The sequence below is a fragment of the Aythya fuligula genome, chromosome Z, assembly GCF_009819795.1.
Source record: "Aythya fuligula isolate bAytFul2 chromosome Z, bAytFul2.pri, whole genome shotgun sequence".
In the NCBI taxonomy this organism is placed as follows: domain Eukaryota; kingdom Metazoa; phylum Chordata; class Aves; order Anseriformes; family Anatidae; genus Aythya; species Aythya fuligula.
The window spans coordinates 50,792,770-50,814,948 of NC_045593.1; the positions used below are offsets into that span (position 1 = coordinate 50,792,770).

The 22,179-nt window shown below is 37.3% G+C and overlaps 1 protein-coding gene across 1 annotated transcript; it reads right to left on the reverse strand.

The window, feature by feature from the left end:
- Window positions 1–313: 313 nt before the first annotated feature.
- Window positions 314–20,978, reverse strand: LOC116500882 (long-chain fatty acid transport protein 6-like). The gene is made up of 10 exons (XM_032206201.1): window positions 20,501–20,978; window positions 18,964–19,176; window positions 17,985–18,143; window positions 16,553–16,677; window positions 12,178–12,372; window positions 10,682–10,772; window positions 8,941–9,139; window positions 5,471–5,568; window positions 3,522–3,652; window positions 314–490 (listed from the first exon to the last, which is right to left on the reverse strand). Exons 1-10 carry the CDS (start codon window positions 20,976–20,978, stop codon window positions 314–316), a joined length of 1,866 nt encoding a protein of 621 aa, XP_032062092.1.
- Window positions 20,979–22,179: the final 1,201 nt, after the last annotated feature.

A 22,179-nucleotide genomic window follows, 5' to 3' on the forward strand; every position in this document is an offset into this window, starting at 1 on the left:
TCTAAAGTAGTAAAATATTCAAATAAATTAAGATACTGATGGCTTAGACAAAAATAATTTTAATCAGCAAGATGTGTAAAATAAAAATTTCTATGTGCAGCCATTGGAAGTAACATGAACAGATTCAATGCAGCTTAAGCGACACACATAACTTGTGGGTCAGTATTATGAAGGAGCAAACTATCACAGAAAGACTAACTTGATCATTTTATGGTTTTAAAACAAATATTATGTATAGATTTTTCTTGAAATTATTGCAGTAGTATGTTTAAAATTTACTTTCTATATTGTAGAACATTTTTATTTGTATACTTTACAAACATATTTCACCAGAAGCCACATTTTTGTATATCTCTCTTGTCAAAGGAACATAGGAACATGAAGGTTCATGCAAGAAATACAAAGGTTCAGATATAATTTCTGGATTAAATCCTTCATCCACCAAATGCATTTTCTGATGCTTGAAAGTTGGTGTAATTTGCATAGCATCCTAAAAAAAAAAAAAAAAAAAAGAAAGAATTCAAGTAAAGTGCAATATTTCATTTCAGCCTGTATCAATGAAAAAAGTGATGCAATTACTGATTAAAATGGATCAAAGAATTTTTCTATAGAATGGCTTCATTTAGAAGGAGTGATGTGGTTAACAGATGCAATATAATCTAAATCTAAATGCTCCTTTTATTTTGTATTCAACTTTCTATGAAAGCAACATTCAAGCTCTGCTTCAAAATAAGCATTCTTTAACTTTCATTAGGGCAGCTGATCACAAAATCTGTAGTTTATGAAACACGTGTTGGTGGTCTGCAGAGTGCTAACTGATTTTATGGTACTGGTTCTCCTCTGATTTCCAGACGCTAAACTTCATTTAAGAAATTAAATACAAATATGTTAAATGCCTTCCTGTGTTATTGTTATGTGTAAACAGTTGCTGTAAAAAAGTTACACAATTGCCAATTCATGAACAAGTTGGTTGCACACAATAGTTAGCGTATGAGAGCAGAAGTGGTGTATAAAATAATCTCTCTTCAAAAGTATGAGACACCTGATCTCAAGCATTGTTATTGTACATTATTTTCAATGTAGCCTAAATTTTCTTTTACTCCTCATGTTGAAATAATAGGCAACTTTTCAGTTTATATTTATTTTTATTCTCTTGATTTAGAATATAACTGATTTCCACTTCCCCCTGCTATTCCATATCCATAATTCTCAGATCATTTTGTCTTTGGCTTCTGAGCTAAGACTGCTAATATGTTTGCAAGTTCATTCACTTTTTTTTGGCAGCACTTATGATAGGAACCATACTTAGATCACCAAGTCATTTCACACAAGAACTGAATAGCTGCCACATGGCAGTAATATTCAATCATTATCAATTGAGTTTGCTTCAAATTGAATAGACAACAGGATTTTTTTCCAGTAATTATTAAAAAGTTTCAATGATTAATATTAAAAGTTTGATAAAGACAGGTTAAATATTAACTTAAATATTTTAAATATGCATTATGAATACAGATTGTTGAGATTTTCTTTTGAAATTATCCTCTGATGTTATTTTAATAAAGTCAGATTTTTTTCACACAGGAATACAGTTTGGGGAAAAACAACAACAAAACCTGACCAAAAATGTAGTACTGAAATTAATCCCTGGATGCTCTCAGAAACCTCTTCCTAATGCTTTTTTTTTTTTTTTTAATACAAAATTAAAATAAACAACAGTTGGCTGAAAAAAGGAGTACCTCAGAGCCTTAGAACATCCTGTTTCATTGTCCCTGTAATGCATTTCTTTTATAGTCCTCTCCTTTTCTTTTAGGGTCAAGTCAAAGAAGTTGAGAAGAACAACTTCCATTTTCACAAAATCAAATTTTGTGAAAAATTAATGAAAATTTTGTGAAAAACTCTTTTTCACAAAATCAATTGACCATGTTTGCAAGTTGCATTATATAGAGCCTACTAATGAACAGGTGAAAAGATTTCAAGATTATATGAAGTCCGTTTTTGTGTAAGAATTTCATGTTTTTGTTTGCAATTCTTGATTAGGATGAACTCTTCAAATTTTTTTTTATTTTTTTTTTTCCCAGAAGACTTCATTTTCTGACCATTTACAATCAGAAAATGTTCACTTTTTTAGCTTTTATCATATCCTCCACTAGAATGTGGTTTGTTTTTTTTTTTTCCTTTTTTACAGTAACATGTTTTTGATTATTTAGATTTTATTATGAAATTGGCTTTATTTCCTTTAATAAGGTTTTGCAGATAGTGAAATATTCATAGATTAGTACCAGTAGTGTATATCTTTTTACTAGTGGTGTCAGAGATGATTTTGGTAGTAAGATCCCTTCAGTTAGCTAAACAAAGCTTTAGTCAAAGAATGCATAAAATGCAAACAGGCTTAAATGGTTCCACACATGTAGACACTAGAGCTCCTGATAGGTATTCTGTGTTTAACAGAACTATAAAGACATGTCTGTTCCAAAATTTTTCCCCAGAGGAGAGCATTGGTGCTCTGAGGCACCACTTACTACCTTACAGTCTACACTTACTGCCTTTGAAGTTGTGTTTACTAGTACAGTAACCTCCATTGGTGAAAAAATAGCTTTCCTCAAACTTTTAAACTCTTCATTATAATTCTTTCTAAATGTATACATTCTCCACCTCCTCTTCCTATCCAGACTCACTCCATTACAATTCCATCCTGTTCTCAATCCAATTTATGCCTTTCAGAAAATCTATCTATATTGATGGAGAGATAAAACTGTTAATGTGCTTCTCAACATACCATAACAGCAGAAAACTTTCTGCTATAAACTTTGTGATGTGATGCAGGGCCCCTACCTGCTTTTTGTAGTTCATGCTCTCTCCTGTTGCAGAAGATTGTATTGTGGGGAGAACATAAGGGCTGCACTTTTAAATTGCACTTGTAAGAGAATTTTATTCCATCTCTGCTTTTATACCACAGAGCATATGGGTGCATTCTAGTTCTCTGATTTTGAGATCTTCACTGTAAAGTATTTATCTTGCTGTCAGTTGTGAAGTCATAGATGTTTCTTTGCTGCTGTGTCAGTAACAGTGGGTAATAATCACTTCAAGAACAAATACTAGGAAAAAAGTTTTGAATGGATCATGCCATCCGAAAATGTATTATGAAAATATGTAGACACATATTTTCTGTATATGAAAATATGTAGACACATATTGTCTACAGACAACAGCCATGTGTGTCTTCTTTGTCTTCCATTAGCTAGAAGAACACACTAGCTGAAGAGTTTTGAAGCAAAATCCAACTTTGCCAAGTTATGAACTACATCTAAGATTTGTAAGTACAAACGGATCTTTAAAGCAACATATACTTTTAAGTCATCAAATATTTGCTTCATTTGGCTTAATGTTTTCTGCATGTCAGACCTTTTGTGTTTCATTTCTTGAAAGTGTTTGTAAATCACTTTCTACTTTCCATGACTGTAGAGAACAATTTTTATGTCAGACCAAAGATAAATACAAGTAGGAAATGGCAGTCTTACCATGATTCTCACAAAGCGTGGGCGGGCATAACTTGGAAGAAAGTCCACAAGATGCTTATAAAGTCTTTCTCCATCAAAGGCTTGGTCGGGTTTAAGCACAACAGCTGCCATCCCTATTCTTCCTTCACAGTCTAAAGTAAAAATAAATAAATATTATGACAAATATGAGTATGTGTGAGTCTTGTATGACTTTTGTGGGGATTTAGTACTGATCTGAAAAAGATCTTGATATTTTGAAATATCTGCCCTAATCTCTCAGACATCATTCTGTATAAGTTACAAGATATTTTATTGTGTAAGACTAACTGTTACTTTCAGAGTTTCACTCAAATAAAAAATGTCACCAATCTATTTTTTATTGGTACGTCTATATGGCTGGGAGCTGGGTGCTAGGTGTTCTTCCTATCTTGCTCATTTTTAATGTTGGTAACATAGATGCCTGACAAATTGAGTAACCACTAGTTCAATAAAAAGATGAAAGAAGTTCCAAAAAGACTAGTGCAAAAAGTAGAAATGTATAAGACTATGCTTGTTTTTTATATCAAATCTAGTGGTTACAGAACTATATGGTGATGACTATATGGACAGATTAGAGACAAATAACAGAAATAGGTCTTAATGAACTGCAAAGAGCAAATCATGTCCCATGTGAAAACAGAAACACAAGCCCGTTAACAAGTACGTGACAAATATAGTTACTGCTTTCTCTTAACTCAAACAAAAATAATAATTCAAAATGGAGAAAACATTTAAATTAGAAGAAATGAGCTGTCAAGGTCAAATCTGACCAGAATGAAATACCATCTTTATGATTTGGCCAAGGCATTGGATGTATAAGTATGGATGTTCCCTTTTCTTGAAAATTAATTGGCAGTTGCTCAATTAACATGTTTTTTAAAGTCTCTTTTGGTCATTTGTGAGACTCATGTTGATTCAGAAATATGAAAGACTTTGTTAATACCGAAACTCAGAATAAATGCTTAAGCTCTTGAGGTTTTGATTTGACAGTGTATGCTAGTCACTCTCCTGAGACAGCAGTAGTCTTTCAGGAATCCTTGTCACCTTGTGTCATCTATAGTTTGTCCACTGTAGATTAAAAAGAAATACACTTTCTAAGTTACATTACAATTTTATTTGTGTCCAGATGAATAATGCCATCTCTCATAAATCAGAATGCTGGCATTTGGTAGCCACCTGCTGAACAACCATTCAGATTATGGCCTGTTTTCTGTTTACTTTTCATACATCCTCTTTTTCTTTGAATCCATTGAGTTTCCTTTCTCTTAATGTTAAATAGTAGCTGGTATCCTGATCGCTTCTTCTTTATGTGCATAGTGCAGTTTCTTTTACCATTATACTTTGTTTGTCTTCTACCAAAGGAAGCACAGAACAGCTATTCAACTCCATAATAAAGTTTGCCTTCTTTAAACTGTTCATTCTTATGATGCATATTCTGAGCTTTTCTATGTCATCTTGTCACTTAGTTACCCACAGATTTTCCACATGGTATTGCACATCTTATGAAGCACCATAAGCCATTGGGAATATTCCATTTATGAAAAAAATACGAACCTTCTACTTACAGGATAGTGACAAGTGTTTTCAGATGCTATCTTTTAATATGCTCCCTGTTTTAGCATTTTTCAGATGAAAGGATATAGTCTAAGAGAAGTCGTAGTTTGTGGTTTATAATTTTGTAATTGTTATATCTATATTAAATAATCTCAAAGTTTCTGCTATTCACTACAAACTTTCAGCCTGTCATTTTACTAAATACAGCATTTTACTTTTACTCAAATTTCAAAGCACTATAGGGATGCTTGAATTGTTGAGTTGATATGACTGATTTCCTCACATATAAGTTTGCATTCTGTTGTATGCAAAGAAAGGACTGAGTATAAAATTACTATTTTCATTTTGTTATTCTCAAATTAAAAGTAGTGTCTTACTTTTAACATTTACACCGTAAACATTAGCTTCTTGAATGAAGTCCATCATAGTGATAATTTCAGCAACTTCTACAGTGGCAACATTTTCTCCTTTCCACCTGTTGAAAATATTTTTAAAATAAGATAGATTTTACAGAATCACAGAATCGCAGAATCACAGAATTTCTAGGTTGGAAGAGACCTCAAGATCATCGAGTCCAACTGTAGTGGGTTTACGTGGCAAGGTTTTGGTAGCAGGGGGCCATAGGGGTGGTTTCTGTGAGAAAGATCTAGAAGCTGCCCCATGTTTGGGAAGGGCCCCATTGTTTTCCAGAGCTGAGCCAATAAGCGATGTTGTTTTACGCCTCTGCGAGAGCATATTTAAGACAGGGAAAAAACGCTGCGCCACACAGCAGCTGGGAGAGTGAAGGGAGTGGGGAATAGCCTTGCAGGTGCCAAGGTCAGTGAAGAAGGAGGGAGAAAGGTGCCAGAGCAGAAGTCCCCTGTGGCCTGTGGTGAGGACCATGGTGAAGCAGGATGTCCCCCTGCAGCCCATGGAGTACCACGGCGGAGCAGGGTTCCACGCTGCAGCCTGTGGAGGAGACCACGGTGGAGCAGGTGGCCCTGCACCAATGGAGGCTGCCGCCTGTGGAAGACCCCTGCCGGAGCAGATTCCGGGCCGGACCTGTAGCCTGTGGAGAGGATACCACGCAGGAGCAGGTGACCTAGCAGGAGCTGCTGCCCATAGGGGAGCCAGGTTGGAGCGGTTTTCTCCTGAGGGATGGACCCCGTGGTACGGACCCATATCTGGAGCAGCTCTGGGAGAGCTGCTGCCTGTGGGAAGCCCACGCCGGATCAGTTCATCAAGGACTGCATCCCATGGGTGGGACCCCACAGCACAGGGGACGGGAGTGACCGAGAAGGAGCGGCAGAGAAGAAGTGCTGTAGACTGACCATAACCCCCATTCCCCCGTTCCCCTGCGCCGCTCGGGGGGAGGAGGTGGAAGAGGGTGGATGGGGGGGAAGGTGCTTTTGGTTTCTTTCCTTTTTTTCTCACTTCTCTAGCTTGTTAGTAATGAGCAATAAATCTTACTATCTTCTTATGCTGAGTCTGTTTTGACTGTTAAAATAATTTTTGTGTGATTTTCTCGTCCTTATCTCAACCCTTGAGCCCTTTTCACATATTTTCTCCCCATTCCTCTTTGAGGAGGGGGAGTGAGAGAGTGGCTGTGGTGGAGCTCAGCTGCCCACTCGAGCGGAACCACGACACCAACCTCTGACCTAACACTAACAGTCCCCACTAAACCATATCCCTAAGCTCTACATCTAAACGTCTTTTAAAGACCTCCAGGGATGGTGACTCCACCACTTCCCTGGGCAGCCTGTTCCAATGTCTAACAACCCTTTCAGTAAAGTCTAATAACCCTTTCAGTAAAGAAGTTCTTCCTAAGATTCAATCTAAAACTCCCCTGGCGCAACTTAAGCCCATTCCCCCTTGTCCTGTCACCAGGCACGTGGGAGAACAGATCAACCCCCACCTCTCTACAGCCTCCTTTAAGGTATCTGTAGAGAGTGATAAGGTCGCCCCTGAGCCTCCTTTTCTCCAGGCTGAACAAGCCCAGCTCCCTCAGCCGCTCCTCATAGGACTTGTTCTCCAGGCCCCTCACCAGCTTTGTCGCCCTTCTCTGGACCCGCTCAAGCACCTCCATGTCCTTCTTGTAGCGAGGGGCCCAAAACACAGTACTCGAGGTGCGGCCTCACCAGAGCCAAGTACAGGGGGACAATCCTTTCCCTAGCCCTGCTGGCCACACTATTTCTTATGTAAGGCAGGATGCTGTTGGCCTTCTTGGCCACCTGAGCACACTGCTGGCTCATATTCAGCCGACTATCCACCATCACTCCCAGGTCCTTCTCTGCCTGGCAGCTCTCCAACCACTCATCTCCCAGCCTGTAGCTCTGCTTGGGGTTCTTGCGCCCCAGGTGCAGGATCCGGCACTTAGCCTTGTTGAACTTCATGCAGTTGACCTCAGCCCATCGGTGCAGCCTATCCAGATCCTCCTGCAGAGCCTCCCTACCTTCAAGCAGATCGACACACACACCTAACTTGGTGTCATCTACAAACTTACTGAGGGTGCACTCAATGCCCTCATCCAGATCATCGATGAAGATATTAAAGAGAACCGGCCCCAGCACCGAGCCCTGGGGAACGCCACTAGTGACTGGCCTCCAACTGGACTTGACTCCATTTACCACGACTCTTTGGGACCGGCTATCCAGCCAGTTTCCAACCCAACTTAGCGTGCACCAGTCCAAGCCAAGAGCAGCCAGTTTCTCGAGGAGAATGCTGTGGGAGACGGTGTCAAAAGCCTTGCTGAAGTCAAGGTAGACCACATCCACAGCCTTTCCCTCGTCCACCCAGCGTGTCACTTTGTCATAGAAGGAGATCAGGTTCGTCAAGCAAGACCTGTCTTTCATAAACCCATGCTAACTGGGCCTGATCGCCTGCTTGCTCTACAAGTGCTGCATGATGACTCTCAAGAGAATCTGCTCCATGAGCTTCCCTGGCACTGAGGTCAAACTGACAGGCCTGTAGTTTCCCGGGTCAGTCCTCTGGCCCTTCTTGTAGATGGGCATCATGTTTGCTAGCTGCCAGTCAACTGGGACCTCCCCCGATAGCCAGGACTGCTGATAAATGATGGAAAGCAGCTTGGCCAGCTCCTCTGCCAGTTCTCTCAGTACCCTTGGGTGGATCCCATCCAGCCCCATTGACTTGTGCACATCCAAGTGCCATAGCAGGTCACCAACCAGTTCTTCATGGATAGTGAGGGCCACATCCTGCTCCCCATCCCCTTCCGCCAGCTCAGGGTACTGGGTATCCAGAGAACAACCGGTATTGCCTCTAAAGACTGAGGCGAAGAAGGCATTGAGCACCTCCACCTTTTCCCCTTTTCCTCATCTCTTGTAACTAAGTTTCCCCCCTCATCCAGTAAAGGATGGAGATTCTCCTTAGTCCTTTTTGTGTTGATGTATTTATAAAAACATTTTTTGTTATCTTTAATGGCAGTAGCCAGATTGAGCTCCAGATGAGCTTTGGCCTGTCTGTATTTTATTTATTTTTATTTATTTTTATTTATTATGTCTGTGTATTTTAGCTAACAAGATTTTTCTATACATGGCTATATGTGATGGAGCCCTACTTTTGTTGTTGACTTTTGTTATTCTTGGCTGAAGAATGCAGACAGATAAAACCTTTTCTGATTTAGAGCCTTCTCTTCTGAAACCTCAACCTTAGAGGAAAAGGAAGTGCCATTTGGCTCAAATTTTAAAAATTCTACAGATTGGGTGTGAACTTTGGTGAATTTTGGATGAGATACTTAAGGTTTCCGTTAAAACAAAGTTAATTGGGTTAAAGTGTGATCTGTGTCATCTGGTTCTGCATATATGAGATTTCTTTCAAGCTCACTGGATTTACTGTTAACTCTATACCACACCTGAATGTGTCTCCCACTCGGTCAGTGAAATAGAGGAAGCCATTATCATCCATCACTAGGAGATCTCCTGTATTAAAATATACATCTCCTTTCACAAACACGTTACGTAGGAGTTTCTTCTCAGAGGCCTCATTGTTTCCAACATATCCAGAAAATGGGGCTTCCTGAGTAACTTGAGTAACCAGAAGACCAGGTTCACCTGCAGGCCATGAAAGGGTGACAGAAAAAAAAACATATTAACTGTGGGCTATTTAGAGCATAAAGTGTTGTATTAAAAATCTTTTTGAAAGCCACACCTGCTCTACTCATTTTTACATTTCCATAACTATTTCCTGAACAGCAGAAACAGGTGAGTGGAAGAGGGTACATAATATGGGTTCCCTCTGTGCAAATCTAGCTCTTAGGAAGAGCTTTGTGGTGTACAGTGCCCAAGGAAAGGAAAACTATTCTGTCATTTGAAAATAATGCTGGTAGTCAAATAGTACTGATGTGGGCAAATGACAGTGCTTGACTTTCTTGTGCTTTATCTTTTTCCAGTGGATATGGTTGCTAGAGCTCTCTGCAGTGTGCTATTGTGGAAAACACATATCGTAAACCATGGTGGGACATTTGATGGTGTGCCTAGGCATCACAGAATTCTTAAAGTCTGCAACATTTCCCTACCGGGCAACAATCCTTGCTGCTGTGTAAGTCCCATTTATACCAAGGGCAAAGATCACATTGCTTTACTGGGATTGGCTTGGAATATCCTTTTTAATGCATTTTTATTGTTCTATATCTATGATGGGTACTGGCTTACTTCCCAGTCTGCTTCTCTGTTTAAAACACATTTCCAGCTTCTATAGATTTTTATTGTTTTTCCTTCAACAGATTTATGGAGATGCTTTCAAACAAATAGTTTTCTTCAGAGCTGTATAGCTGCCTCATAGCCTCATATTTAGTTCTCAATATTGGCTTGAATGCTAGATGTCAAAAGTGAAATGAAAGCAAAAGCTCGTGACAATTCAAAAGAAGAACTTAAATCATTGCAAATAGGGTGCATAATGTGTGACAACAGAAAAAGAAAACACACACACACAAGCTAAAAAGGTTGAATTGGAAAAAAAGTTGCCCTGTGCCCCAGGCACTTTTGCAAGATGATTCCATACTCCAGTTTGGGAATTTACTGATGTTACTGTCTCACTTGACATCAAGTAGGCTTCAGAGTTACCTATAACATTCATGGAACGGTTTTTCTAGTTGTGTAGTGAAACTGGTACAATTTATTAATTCCTCTAGGAAACCAAGATTTTTTGGCCAGTTTTTAATGTACCTATCCTAAGGGCATAAGCTGTTTTAAAGGGGAAAAAAAAAAAAAAAAAAAAAAGAAAGAAAGAAAAAAAGAGAAGAGAAGAGAAGAGAAGAGAAGAGAAGAGAAGAGAAGAGAAGAGAAGAGAAGAGAAGAGAAGAGAAGAGAAGAGAAGAGAAGAGAAGAGAAGAGAAGAGAAGAGAAGAGAAGAGAAGAGAAGAGAAGAGAAGAGAAAGATCTGAAAAGAAGTGAAAAAAAAAAAGTAAAAATAAAACATTATCTACGGGTCCCTATTTGGATCTGCTTATAATACATTTTTCCCTGTTTTGTTTTCAAGTTCAAAGTATAGATCAAGAATCTTTTGCACAAAGAACAGAGAATTAATCCCTGGCCCCAAAATCCACCATCTAAATTGAGTTATCTGATAATTAATATATAACTAATTCTCCTTACCTATTCGTGCTTTCTTACACCTTCCATGCTTGTCCTTCATAAGTTCTTCTTTTGAGATATCATATTTCAACAACTCAAAAGAATGTAGGAACTAAATATAATAACAATAATAATAATAATAATAATAAATTTTAAACATATACATGCTTAAAAACCTCACTGTCTTACTTTATTCTTGGTCAGATAAAAATGTAATTAAACAGATAAAAATTAACGGATAGTACCCAATTACATTTGAGAGATTCGGAGCAACCTGAAATACACTGAAATATACTGAGAGTATTCTGACAAGCTGTTATCAGAAAATGTTAATATCATGGCAAGAAATATTCCCTCACAGATGAGATATTTGTCTACTTCGATGATAAAAATCCATTATTTTAGAGTATAGTCTGATTAAAAAAAATTATATAAATTAAAACAACGTAGTACTTTTGATCAGATTGTTGATTTTGCTTCAAACCTACCATCAACTTCTAAGTAAGAATTTAACATTACTGAAATGAAAATAAAGAAGATTCTTTGACAAAAATCCAAATTAAATTTACAGGCATCTCAAAAATTATTTTAGCCAGATCAAAGTGGAAACTTACAGGTCTATGGTTTGATTTAGACTTTCCTGCTTTTGTCCCCTGTCCACACAGTTAAGATTGCTAAAAGATCAAAAGCATTGCAGAGTTAGTATTATGGTCATGGGAAGACATTGTCAGCACCTCAGATTAAAAGCAGAAATCATTTGGAAATCATTAATTTCTTTTTGATGTTAAGTGATCTGAATCTCTAGTATCATTTGAACAGTATTTTATTGTAGTATAATATTCATGATTCACAAAAAGTCTGAACAAGTAAGAAAAGCATTTGAGACTGTCATGGTATTTTTATGAGGGAAAGATGTGTATCTCCAGTCAGAGTTTCAACAGTAGTCATGTATATAAATTTATATTTCAGGTAGTTTGATATTTTTATTTTCTAGTTGCTAAGCTTTTGTTTGTTTGTTTATTTTTTGTTTGTTTGTTTGCTTACTTAACTTACTTCAGAGAAGAAAGTGTGATGCTGCTTTTAATGACTGAAAAAGCAGTCATTAAATTTGTGTGGGTTTGCTCTAGAACATATATCTCCTGATTTATACCAAAAGTCAAATCAAAATTATTTCTGACTCATTACTAAATATGTGTGGTCTTTGAGGATGACAAACTCCAGTGAACGTTGCTTTTAATCATTCCTATGGACATGTACTTCTATATAGTCTGTTTTGTTTTGCTTTTTTTAATTCTGGGGGAAAAATTGGCAGCTTTGCTGGACTTTTTTTTTTGTGTGTATTTATGTACAGAGAACAGAATAAAGTAAGGGAGTAAAAATAAGATTTCCATTTTCACAAATGCCTTTTTCTGCCTTTGACCTGCTCTTTCTTTTTTTTTTTTTTTTTTTTTTTTTTTTTTTTTTTTTTCTTGGCTGACTAATTGGTTGATTGGTTGACTTGTGTACATTTACCTTACCTTTGAGAAGATGCCAGCACGTCCCACAGCTCCTATCTTATTTGTGTAGTTAAAGAAACCAACATTTCCTTCTGTGGATCCATAGAATTCAAATATTTTAATTGGGCCAAACCTCATCAGGAATTCTTTCCAGATAGCAGGTCTTATACCATTTCCTAGAGCAATGCGTACTTTGTGAACTCTGTCCCCTTCTTTCTGTGAACAGCAAAAAAGAATATTCTGCAGCTGAGAAAAGGGACTTTAAATATCTCTAGAGATCTAAAATTTTCTATAGAAGATGAAAAATACCACTTTGACTAAAAGACTTCAAAGGAAGATATTAGTTTTGTAAAAATAGAACAGAAAAACATCAGGATTAGTTTGCCTGAGGTTGAAGGACTCTCATAAGGCAAGAACTTTAATTTCATAGTTTGCCTTTGTTTTTTTCACTTAGAAATACAATGCTTGTGTGACTGAGCACTGGAACATATTGCCCAAACAGCTTGTGGAGATTCCCTCCCTGGAAATCTGAAAAAGTCATCTGGACATCATACTGGACAACCTTACATGATTTCCCTACTTGAACAGGGGGTTTTGACCAGGTGACCTCCAGAAGTCCCTTCCAACCTCATCTATTCTGTGCTTCTGTGAAATTCAGTAACTGAAGTGCATACTACAAAGTTTAAAAGATTCATTTTATCTTGAAAAAAAAGTATTATTATTTTTTTAAATATGCTCAATATCGCATTGGATCACATGGAAATTCTTTTTTGAAACAACTGCATAAGTAACATACTATCTTAGAAAAAAACTATTACACATTATGGTTGATCCTACACATGAAAGGCTCAACATAAGACAGCAGTGTGCACTTGCAGCCCAGAAGACTAATTCTGTCCTGGGCTGCATCAAAAGTGGCATGACCAACAGGTCAAGGTAGGTGACTACCCCACTGTACTCTGCTAGTGAGGCCCCACTTGGAGTACTGCATCTAGGTTTGGGGCACCCAGCATAAGAAAGATGTAGACCTGTTAGAGTGAGTCCAGAGGAGGGCCACAAAGATGATCAGAGGGCTAGATCATCTTTCCTGTGAAGACAGACTGAGAGAGCTGGGAATGTTCAGCCTGGAGAAGAGAAGGCTCCAAGGAAACTTCATTGTGGCCTTTCAGTACTTAAAGGGGGCTAATAAAAATGATGGAGAAGGACTCTTTACTTGGCTAAATAATGATAGGACAAGGGGGAATGGTCTTAAACTAAAAGAGGATAGATTTAGATTAGACATTAAGAGGAAACTCTTTGTGAAGGTAGTGAGGAACTGGAACAGGTTGCCCACAGCAGTTGTGGATGTCCAATCCCTGGAGGTATTCAAGGCCAGGCTGAGTGGGCTCTTGGCCAACCTGATCTAATGGGTGCTATCACTACCTATGGCAGGGGGGTTGGAGTTAGATGACCTTCAAGGTCCCTTCCAACCCAAGCCATTCTATGAATCTATTGTATTACTTGGTATTAAATTTAACAAGTCTGTCATGTTACCTAAGGAACATGGAAAAGTAGCATCATGACTTAAATCTCCTTAACTGACCTCATATAATGTGCAGTTTTAATCTTAAGATCAAATTCAGAAAAGCTGGTAATCAAACTTGGAGTCAAAAGTAATTCTTAACGTGTCATGGTTACATGTCAGTTATGTCATTATTGTGCAATATTCAGATGTTTCCTGCATTGGGCCAGACTGCTCAGCTATCTATATATGAACCTGTAGTCAAGTATCTGCCTATGAAAAAGTCCTCACTTTTTGTGGATATATAGGTAGGATTGAATGATTAATCTACTGCCATGACTGGACAGCAACAAAAAGTAAAAAGACCAACTTATTTCAGGTCAAAAACAATGGTTTCCTCAAGCCAAATAATAATTTTTTTTTTTTTTCAATTTTTAGTGTGATTTGAAACTTATAAAATTGTAATAATAAAATTGATTTCTAAATAACAGAGTTGATTTTAAAATGGAAAGTTTTGAAGAAGTTTAGTCTAACTAGAATTATGCTGAAATATTTTAAATGACTCTGAGTGTTTTAATGTTTTCACCTAATACTGAGATAAAATTGTTTTGTGAACTCTGGGTTAACTGATGATTTAATTTGATCCAGCACTGCATGTCTGATAGACAAATAATATGTATTTTGTCATGATATGATCAGCAGTAGTGCAGACTAGACTCCACTTGTTAAGACAGGAGTGGAAACTTCTCTGCTTCTGTTTAAGTAGCTCTGCTTTCTTTTGTCATTGTGAAGGTAAACCTGAAAGGACAGCATGGCACATGATGTGATCAAACTCTGTTATGAACAAGTTGGTGGGCTGGTTGGGAGAATTACTTTATATCTAACATTGTATATTCTTTAACACTTCATCTTCAGAGGAAAATAATGCTGTTTTGTTGTTGTTGTTTGGTTATCTGTTTTTTTTTGTTTGTTTGTTTGTTTGTTTGTTTGTTTTTGGTTTGGTTTGGTTTGGCTTTCACATAGCTGGCTTGTCTGATTCTAAGACGAAGTAAATTTTAGCATGTTCAGAGATTATAAGGCTAAGAGGAACTATTATGGTGGTTTCATCTTCACATTATTTCAAATTTTAATATATATTTGAAGTTTTATAGTTCTTTTTAAAAACACTCCTTGGCACATAGTCTGTTTTGTTTGTTGCCTGGTTTGGGGTGCCATGTTTAAAATGTGTTTTTTATCATAGGTACATGGATGCTGGATCAGCTGGTTGCTGATATTCCAGTCAGAGTTGGGTTCTAGTTGCAGGGTCCATTAGGTAGCCCTAATCCTGGGCAACACCAAGACTGCTTTGGTCTGGCATGCCACAGCACAAAGAGTTTAGGTGAAACATATCTGCTTGACTTATTGGCTTAAGCAGATTTCTTTCACTGTGGAAGAATCTGTGTGGTACACAATAGTTTATAGGTAGTACACATTGGTAAGATAACTGATCTTAACAGGTCTCTGTATCTACTCTGATTTCTGTTGACATCCTGAACTTCCTTAACAGCTGGACCACTGTACAGTTTTTCCCTCTTTTTACCAGTTGTGAGTTAAACATAAATATCCTCTGTGTTACGTTCTTGTTATTGTGCCAAGTGAAGGAAGTTCTTCCTGCCTTTTCATGCAGGAGAGACCTTTACACAACTAGTTTTGTCTAGTTAATTATTCCTTTGTTGTTTGATCCATGGACTACTGACATATTGTTTGTACAGACTTGAGGTCTGGCCAGCAGCTTTTCTAGCTTGTTCCCTCCGATGCTTTTTTGTTTTTGACCTCTCTCCTACATCCAGACCACACAATAATAATTTTCTGTTCAAATCAGCACATGAATTCTCTCAGATGTTGCTTCATTGCTAGTTCTTGTGCCAATCTCTGGGAAATGAAGTTGGAGAGCATTTTTTAACTTTGTGCTTGTACGTGATGTTTTCTGTGGTAGGTAGGAATCTTTGTCACCTCCCTTCAGTAACTTTGTAACTCCCAAGTATAAAATTAAGAAAATTAACCAATCTTAGTCACTTTTCACCATCACCTACAAACAAGCATTGCAACATAATATTTTCAGGCTTACATGCTTGCTTTTCTGCTGCTGCTCTGCTCAGTGACATGGTACTTTTGTCCTAAGTCTAATCATGATTTAGCTCCATGCCATTCAGACTATTGTTGCAGGGGCAAACAAGATTTTGCACCACACTAATAACCATATGCCTTTTACAAGGATGATTCTATAATCATATTCAGAGCTATGGAGCAAAAGATGCATTTGGAGCAACTCACCAGGAAAAAAAAACAAACAAAACAAAACAAAACAAAATAAAATAAAATAAAATAAAATAAAATAAAATAAAATAAAATAAAATAAAATAAAGTCATCACATCCAAAGCCATGCAAAAAAAGAATTATCAGCTGAATTATTATACTGGGTAGAGTAGCCTTCTCTTAATAAGTAATTAGTTTGGAACAAAGCAGTGCAAGTGGTTAATGATTTGATCTGGTTCACACTCTTTTGATCACCAAGTCTGATAAAGCATCTCCTGCTTATACCTTTACTTACTGACCTGCCACTTGCCTATCACTCAGATGAAAAATCAACAAACTTGGCTTTACAGAAGAATTAATGATAGTTTGTAGGAATAACTGTCCCATCCTGCCAGACATAACTCCATAACTCCACATGCATAACCTGCAAAACTCCAGTAAATGTGCTTATACATACTTCAGTGCTATTGTAGAACTACAAGCTACACAAGATCCAAAATTTGAATCCACTTTCAAACATTAAGAATATTATAACATTGAGAAATGAACAGATCTATAACACTTAGAAAATACAGATTTACTTGTAAAGGAGAATTTACCCTGGGCTGGTTACAAAGATAGCGACAGAGCTCCCCAATGTACAAAAACATTGTCACATTGTATTTTCTACAGTCATTCCAAAACTGGCTTGCAGAAAATTTCTTCTTCAAAACACAAGTTGCACCTAGGTGATGAAAAAAGATAAGAAATTTCAACCATTTTGTTTATATCAAGATGGTTACTGGTGTAAGCCTGAAAAGAGAGAGCTTGCAATGGGAGAGAAGGTAGCTTGCAGTCTTTTGTATTTGTGTGGGCAGGGAAATTATCTTAGAGACTTCATTATTTTTGTCTTGCTCCCCTTTTGTGTTTCATGTCATCATCCTCAATTTATTTTTGCAGCTCTAAAGTTGCTTAACGCTTTCCATTCCAAAAATATCCCTTCCTAGAGTTCTCATGTCTCCCAGCCTGTTCCTTTTCCATAGTTTTTTCGAAGTGTTGTCAGCTAGGAATTTCCAATTTCCTTGTCTCTTTCCTTTCCAAAATGTGTTTCTGCCTGAGTCCTATTTGACCAACATAAAGTTTCCCAGTGCCTTTCAAGTAACAAATCCCTTCTAGTCCACTTGTTCTTAGCTCCCCAATTCCTCCTTGACCGAGGTACCAGGTACTCTCTTGCAAGACATGAAGCTCTCAGAGCTCTTCAGCCTCACTCATCTCAAAGCCTGCCTTGTTATTCAAAACACAGACCCATCAGAGTCCCAGTCTGAATGGCCCATCTAAGAAAGCTGCTATTCTACTTTTTCTCCCCCAAGACAAATCAAAGCCTCAAACCTTTTCATACACTACTTCTTCCACCCCCTTCATGTTTCTGTTAGGCAGCAGATGTCTGTTATCTGTTGCTGCAACCCAGCAAACCCAGCACACCTGTCCGTGCTGTTCCTGAAGAAGTAAAGCACTGAAATGGCTTTAAAACAGCTCAGATGTATAATTACCATAGCAATAAATAAATAAATAAATTCATAAATAAAATAAAAAATAATAAATAAATAAAATAAAAAAAAAAAAATGGGCAAGACTCTGAGGACAAGAAAGGAGGCCACATCCAAAAAAAATTGATTGCTAGCCCTGTACATAAAACTCCAAGAAGTCCATTATCATAATCAAAAGTGGAGATTCAGACTTTTCAGGCTTTTGGTGTTAGGATACAATGTAATTTCAGGTTAAACTTACAAAACACATGGAGTCATTTCAGCAATATACACAATTCAAGTCATGTTATGTTGTATCTATGTAACAGATGGTGTCTGCTCCAGGCTTCAAAACTACAAATAGATATTGTTTTCCCACTGAGGAAGGTGATAAAAATGAGAAGGTAACAAAAGTCTATTGGCACACATAATGTTGGAGTTACTCACCAAATGGAGTTATTCACCAAATGATAAGATGTTACAGCATTCTTAAGTTAATGAAACTTCACTTGAAAGTCAATATTACCTAATTCAATGCATCCACCAATGCCAAGAAGAGAAGCACTGATGTGGTACAAAGGAAGAGTGAGATACATAATATCCTGAGAAGTTGCTCCACACTGAATAAATGCTAAGCAGGCAGATAGGGCTCTTAGATGAGTGATGATAGCAGCTTTTGGGAAACCTGCCAAAGTAAGAAGAGCAAATAATTATATAGTGCTTGCATTAATAATTTTGCTGCAAACATAAGATTATGTTTGTAATATACTGGGAGAGTTGTTTTTTCTTCTTAGTCTTTGTCTGTCCTGTCTTTCAGTTTTCACCTCATATCTCCTTAGCCTCTCAGCTTCTCTAAGACTATTTGATCCCGTTCTCTTCTTGACCTGGGGAGGAAAGTCCGTACCTGTCACAGACCAGTGGAGACTGTGTACACAGTGTTCCCTCAACACAAAGAAAGAAATGAAAAGGTTCTGAAGAGGCCTTGTGCCTTGTGTCCTCAGCTTCTATTTGCAGTAAGAGTAACTTTTATTATGAACTTCTTTGTCTTGACTAGAGGAAGCATTCTTCTTTCCTTTCTAGTGATGGAAAGTGAAACTTCACTTCTCAGGTCAGTCACAGAGGAAAAGTTTTCTCCCAAAGCCTAAGCACTTGTGCTGGCTGTATTTCTTTCTAGTCTGGACTTGTGAATTTCTGTTACTATGAACTGACAGCAGCTGTTAGAGACTGACTTTACTGCCCTTACTTTTAAGAAATAAAGTTCAGGCATGGAACATCTATATGAAAATGCACTAACTGGAATTATGTCATTGTTATGGCAAAGTAAAAATGGACTAAACAAATTTATTTTTAACTAAACAGATTCAGTTTTAACTAAACAGATTCCTCCATATCTTGACTGCAAAATTCAAGTTCTTCAAGTGCTTCTTGTGTGCATGTCTTTCTGCTAAGTTTATACCAAATGAAGTTTTGGAGCTGCAATTTTACATTGTTGTACACATTCTCACCTGTACTTCCCGATGTGAAGATATACATGGCTGTGCATTTTCCATTATTGGCAGCTCTAAGGTGAGACGAAACAGGGTGATCAGGGACTTTATCTAGCTTGTCTAGTATAGTGCCAACACGATGGAAAGGAGAACTGGTGCTCATTAGCCAGACAGTAATATTGTTTTCCAAGAGATGAAAAATAAACTCAGTCTCTATTGATCCCAAACAATCTGTCAAGTTAAAAACAAACAAAAACAAACAAACAAACAAAAAACACTGTTATTAAAATAATTGCAAGTACATCCCTGATTGTCTGCACTGGAATTATCTACCCAGCCACCACATCAGTCACAGGACAACTCAACCTATCAGGCAGGGAAAAAAATGATCATGGTGTTTAATTAAAACTAATAATATAAAAACAATGAAGATACTTATACTTAATTTCTCTATACTTCTGATGTGGCTTTAGTTGTAATGGAAAAAAAAATAACTGATCTTTATAGTATTAAAATAACAGGATTTAATTTAGTCAGTATGCCACAACATTTGCACATCTTAAAGCTTTTAAAGCATAATATATGCTTTATATATAATATATAAGGCCCTCACAGGTTCACATATGTAAATTACAGAAGTATTGCCAACTTGTATTCAAGCTGGGAAAAGAGGAGTGGAAATGTTAAATAAACTGCCCAGGATTACATAATATGCCAGTTAGAGGGCCAAAATTAAATTTATGCTAAATTGTTTGATTTAAGCATTGCAACCTCTGGACCACTACTGGGCCACTTCTTTGAAGCAGTTCTAAAGTGACAATACATTTGTATATATGGATTTTGATTATAAAGAAAAGGTGAGCCTTCCTGTAGTCAGTATACTTGCATCTATGTAAGCTAATAAAGAGAAATAGAAAGGAAATGCTGCTGAAGTATATCTCCCAACTGTTCACTTGTTCATGAGTAATTGTTCATGCTGTTACATTGTCCAGTACTTGGAGTTTCAGTTTTAAGCCTTTTATTATACTAATTAATTCCAAATACTTTGGTGTTTATACATTTGAAATTCAAACAGGCCTTTATCTTTCCCCTCCTTTTTAGCCAAAATATATGTATATATATATACACGAGTTCTTATGGAGCTGAGCAGAGGGGCAGGCGCTGAACTCTGCTCTCTGAGGACAGCAACAGAACCCGAGGGAACAGCATGGAGCTTGGGCAGGGGAGGGCCAGGCTGGGTGTTAGGGAAAGGTTCTTCACCAGGAAGGTGGTTGGACACTGGGACAGGCTCCCCAGGGAAGTGGCCACAGCACCAAGTCTGATGGAGTTCAGGAAGCATTTGGACAGTGCTCTCAGACCTATTGCCTATCTTTGGAAGGTCCTCTCTATAGCCAGGAGAAGGGACTGCAGTTCCTTCCAAATTATTGTATTCTATGATTCTGCTTCTATATTGTTCTGTATATGAAGTGCTTTCAGCTTTGAACTGTTCTGATTATCTATTTCTGATAGCCAAACACAGTAGAAAGTAGTAAACCAAATACAATGCAAGACTTACCTTCTCCTATCACCACTGCTTTTGCTGCACAAGTATTACAACAATGCAGGAGAGATCTGGAGCGGACATTGAAGTTGAGGAAAGCCACCACACAGCCCAGTTTTGCCAGTCCAAACCACACATGAATGAAGTCAGGTCCATTACACATCAGCAGGGCCACGGTATCACCATTTTTCAAAGCCCCATGTTGTAAGAAAACCTGCGCTACCCTGTTACTCCTCCTGTCCACATCCTCGTAGGTATGCACATTCCCTTCATAGATGAGGAATGGCTTGTGGGGTATCTTTCCCACTCTATGTATGAAAAGATCAATTATGGAGAGAATTCCATTTTTTGCCCGTTTCTTTATCATTGATTTTAACCTCTTCCGCTTCAAGAAGAAGACCAGATCCTCCCAGAAGTATGGAAAAAAAATCTTCAGAGAGACAAACAGTACCAGTATTCCTCCAGTAACTGTTGAAAGCCACGTGCATGCCATGCTGGGGTGAAAATAATAGGTTAGGTATGCTAGAGATATAAAATACAATGCATTAATATAACTGATAAGGAGTTTTAGGAAGACAGACACTGCAAGATAATAAAGTAATTACAGTCCAATCAAATAATTTGACAACTCTTTAAAATACTAAATTGGAGTTTGATAAAAAAAAGGGGGGGGGGGGGGCGAGAAAAAAAGGAAAGGAAAGGAAAGGAAAGGAAAGGAAAGGAAAGGAAAGGAAAGGAAAGGAAAGGAAAGGAAAGGAAAGGAAAGGAAAGGAAAGGAAAGGAAAGGAAAGGAAAGGAAAGGAAAGGAAAGGAAAGGAAAGGAAAGGAAAGGAAAGGAAAGGAAAGGAAAGGAAAGGAAAGGAAAGGAAAGGAAAGGAAAGGAAAGGAAAGGAAAGGAAAGGAAAGGAAAGGAAAGGAAAGGAAAGGAAAGGAAAGGGGAGATTGTACAGTTTAGAAAGACATTCTAAACTGAAAAAGAATGAAATAGTTCATTCAGAGTGGAAAAAAAAGGAACAACACATTTTTTATAATGTGGCCAGGGTGACAGTACAACAAAAAAGACATTGACAATTAAATACCAGATGGAAATTTAAAAGTATTTAAAATATCTAAAGAACATACCAAAAATAAATAAATAAATGAATAGATAAAAACAGGGAAAAATATTGACACAATTTTTCTTAATCTGGAGACAAAATTTTGTCTACAGTATTTATTATACCACAGAAAATCCTAAAAAAGTAATAATCAAAAAGTTAAATCTTGCAGTATCACATTCATATTATCTAAATTTATTATGTGGAGAACATTTATTAAATTTATTAATGTATTAAATTTATTTATTAAATTTATTAAATTATTAAATTTATTAAATTTAAATTTAATTAAATTTATTAAATTTATTATTTTATTAAATTTATTAATAATTTATTTATTTAATTTTTGGAGAACATTTATTAAATTTATTATTTGGAGAACAAGTCCTATGAGGAGCGGCTGAGGGAGCTGGGCTTGTTCAGCCTGGAGAAGAGGAGGCTCAGGGGCGACCTTATCACTCTCTACAGATACCTTAAAGGAGGCTGTAGAGAGGTGGGGGTTGATCTGTTCTCCCACGTGCCTGGTGACAGGACTAGGGGGAATGGGCTTAAGTTGAGCCAGGGGAGTTTTAGGTTAGATGTTAGGAAGAACTTCTT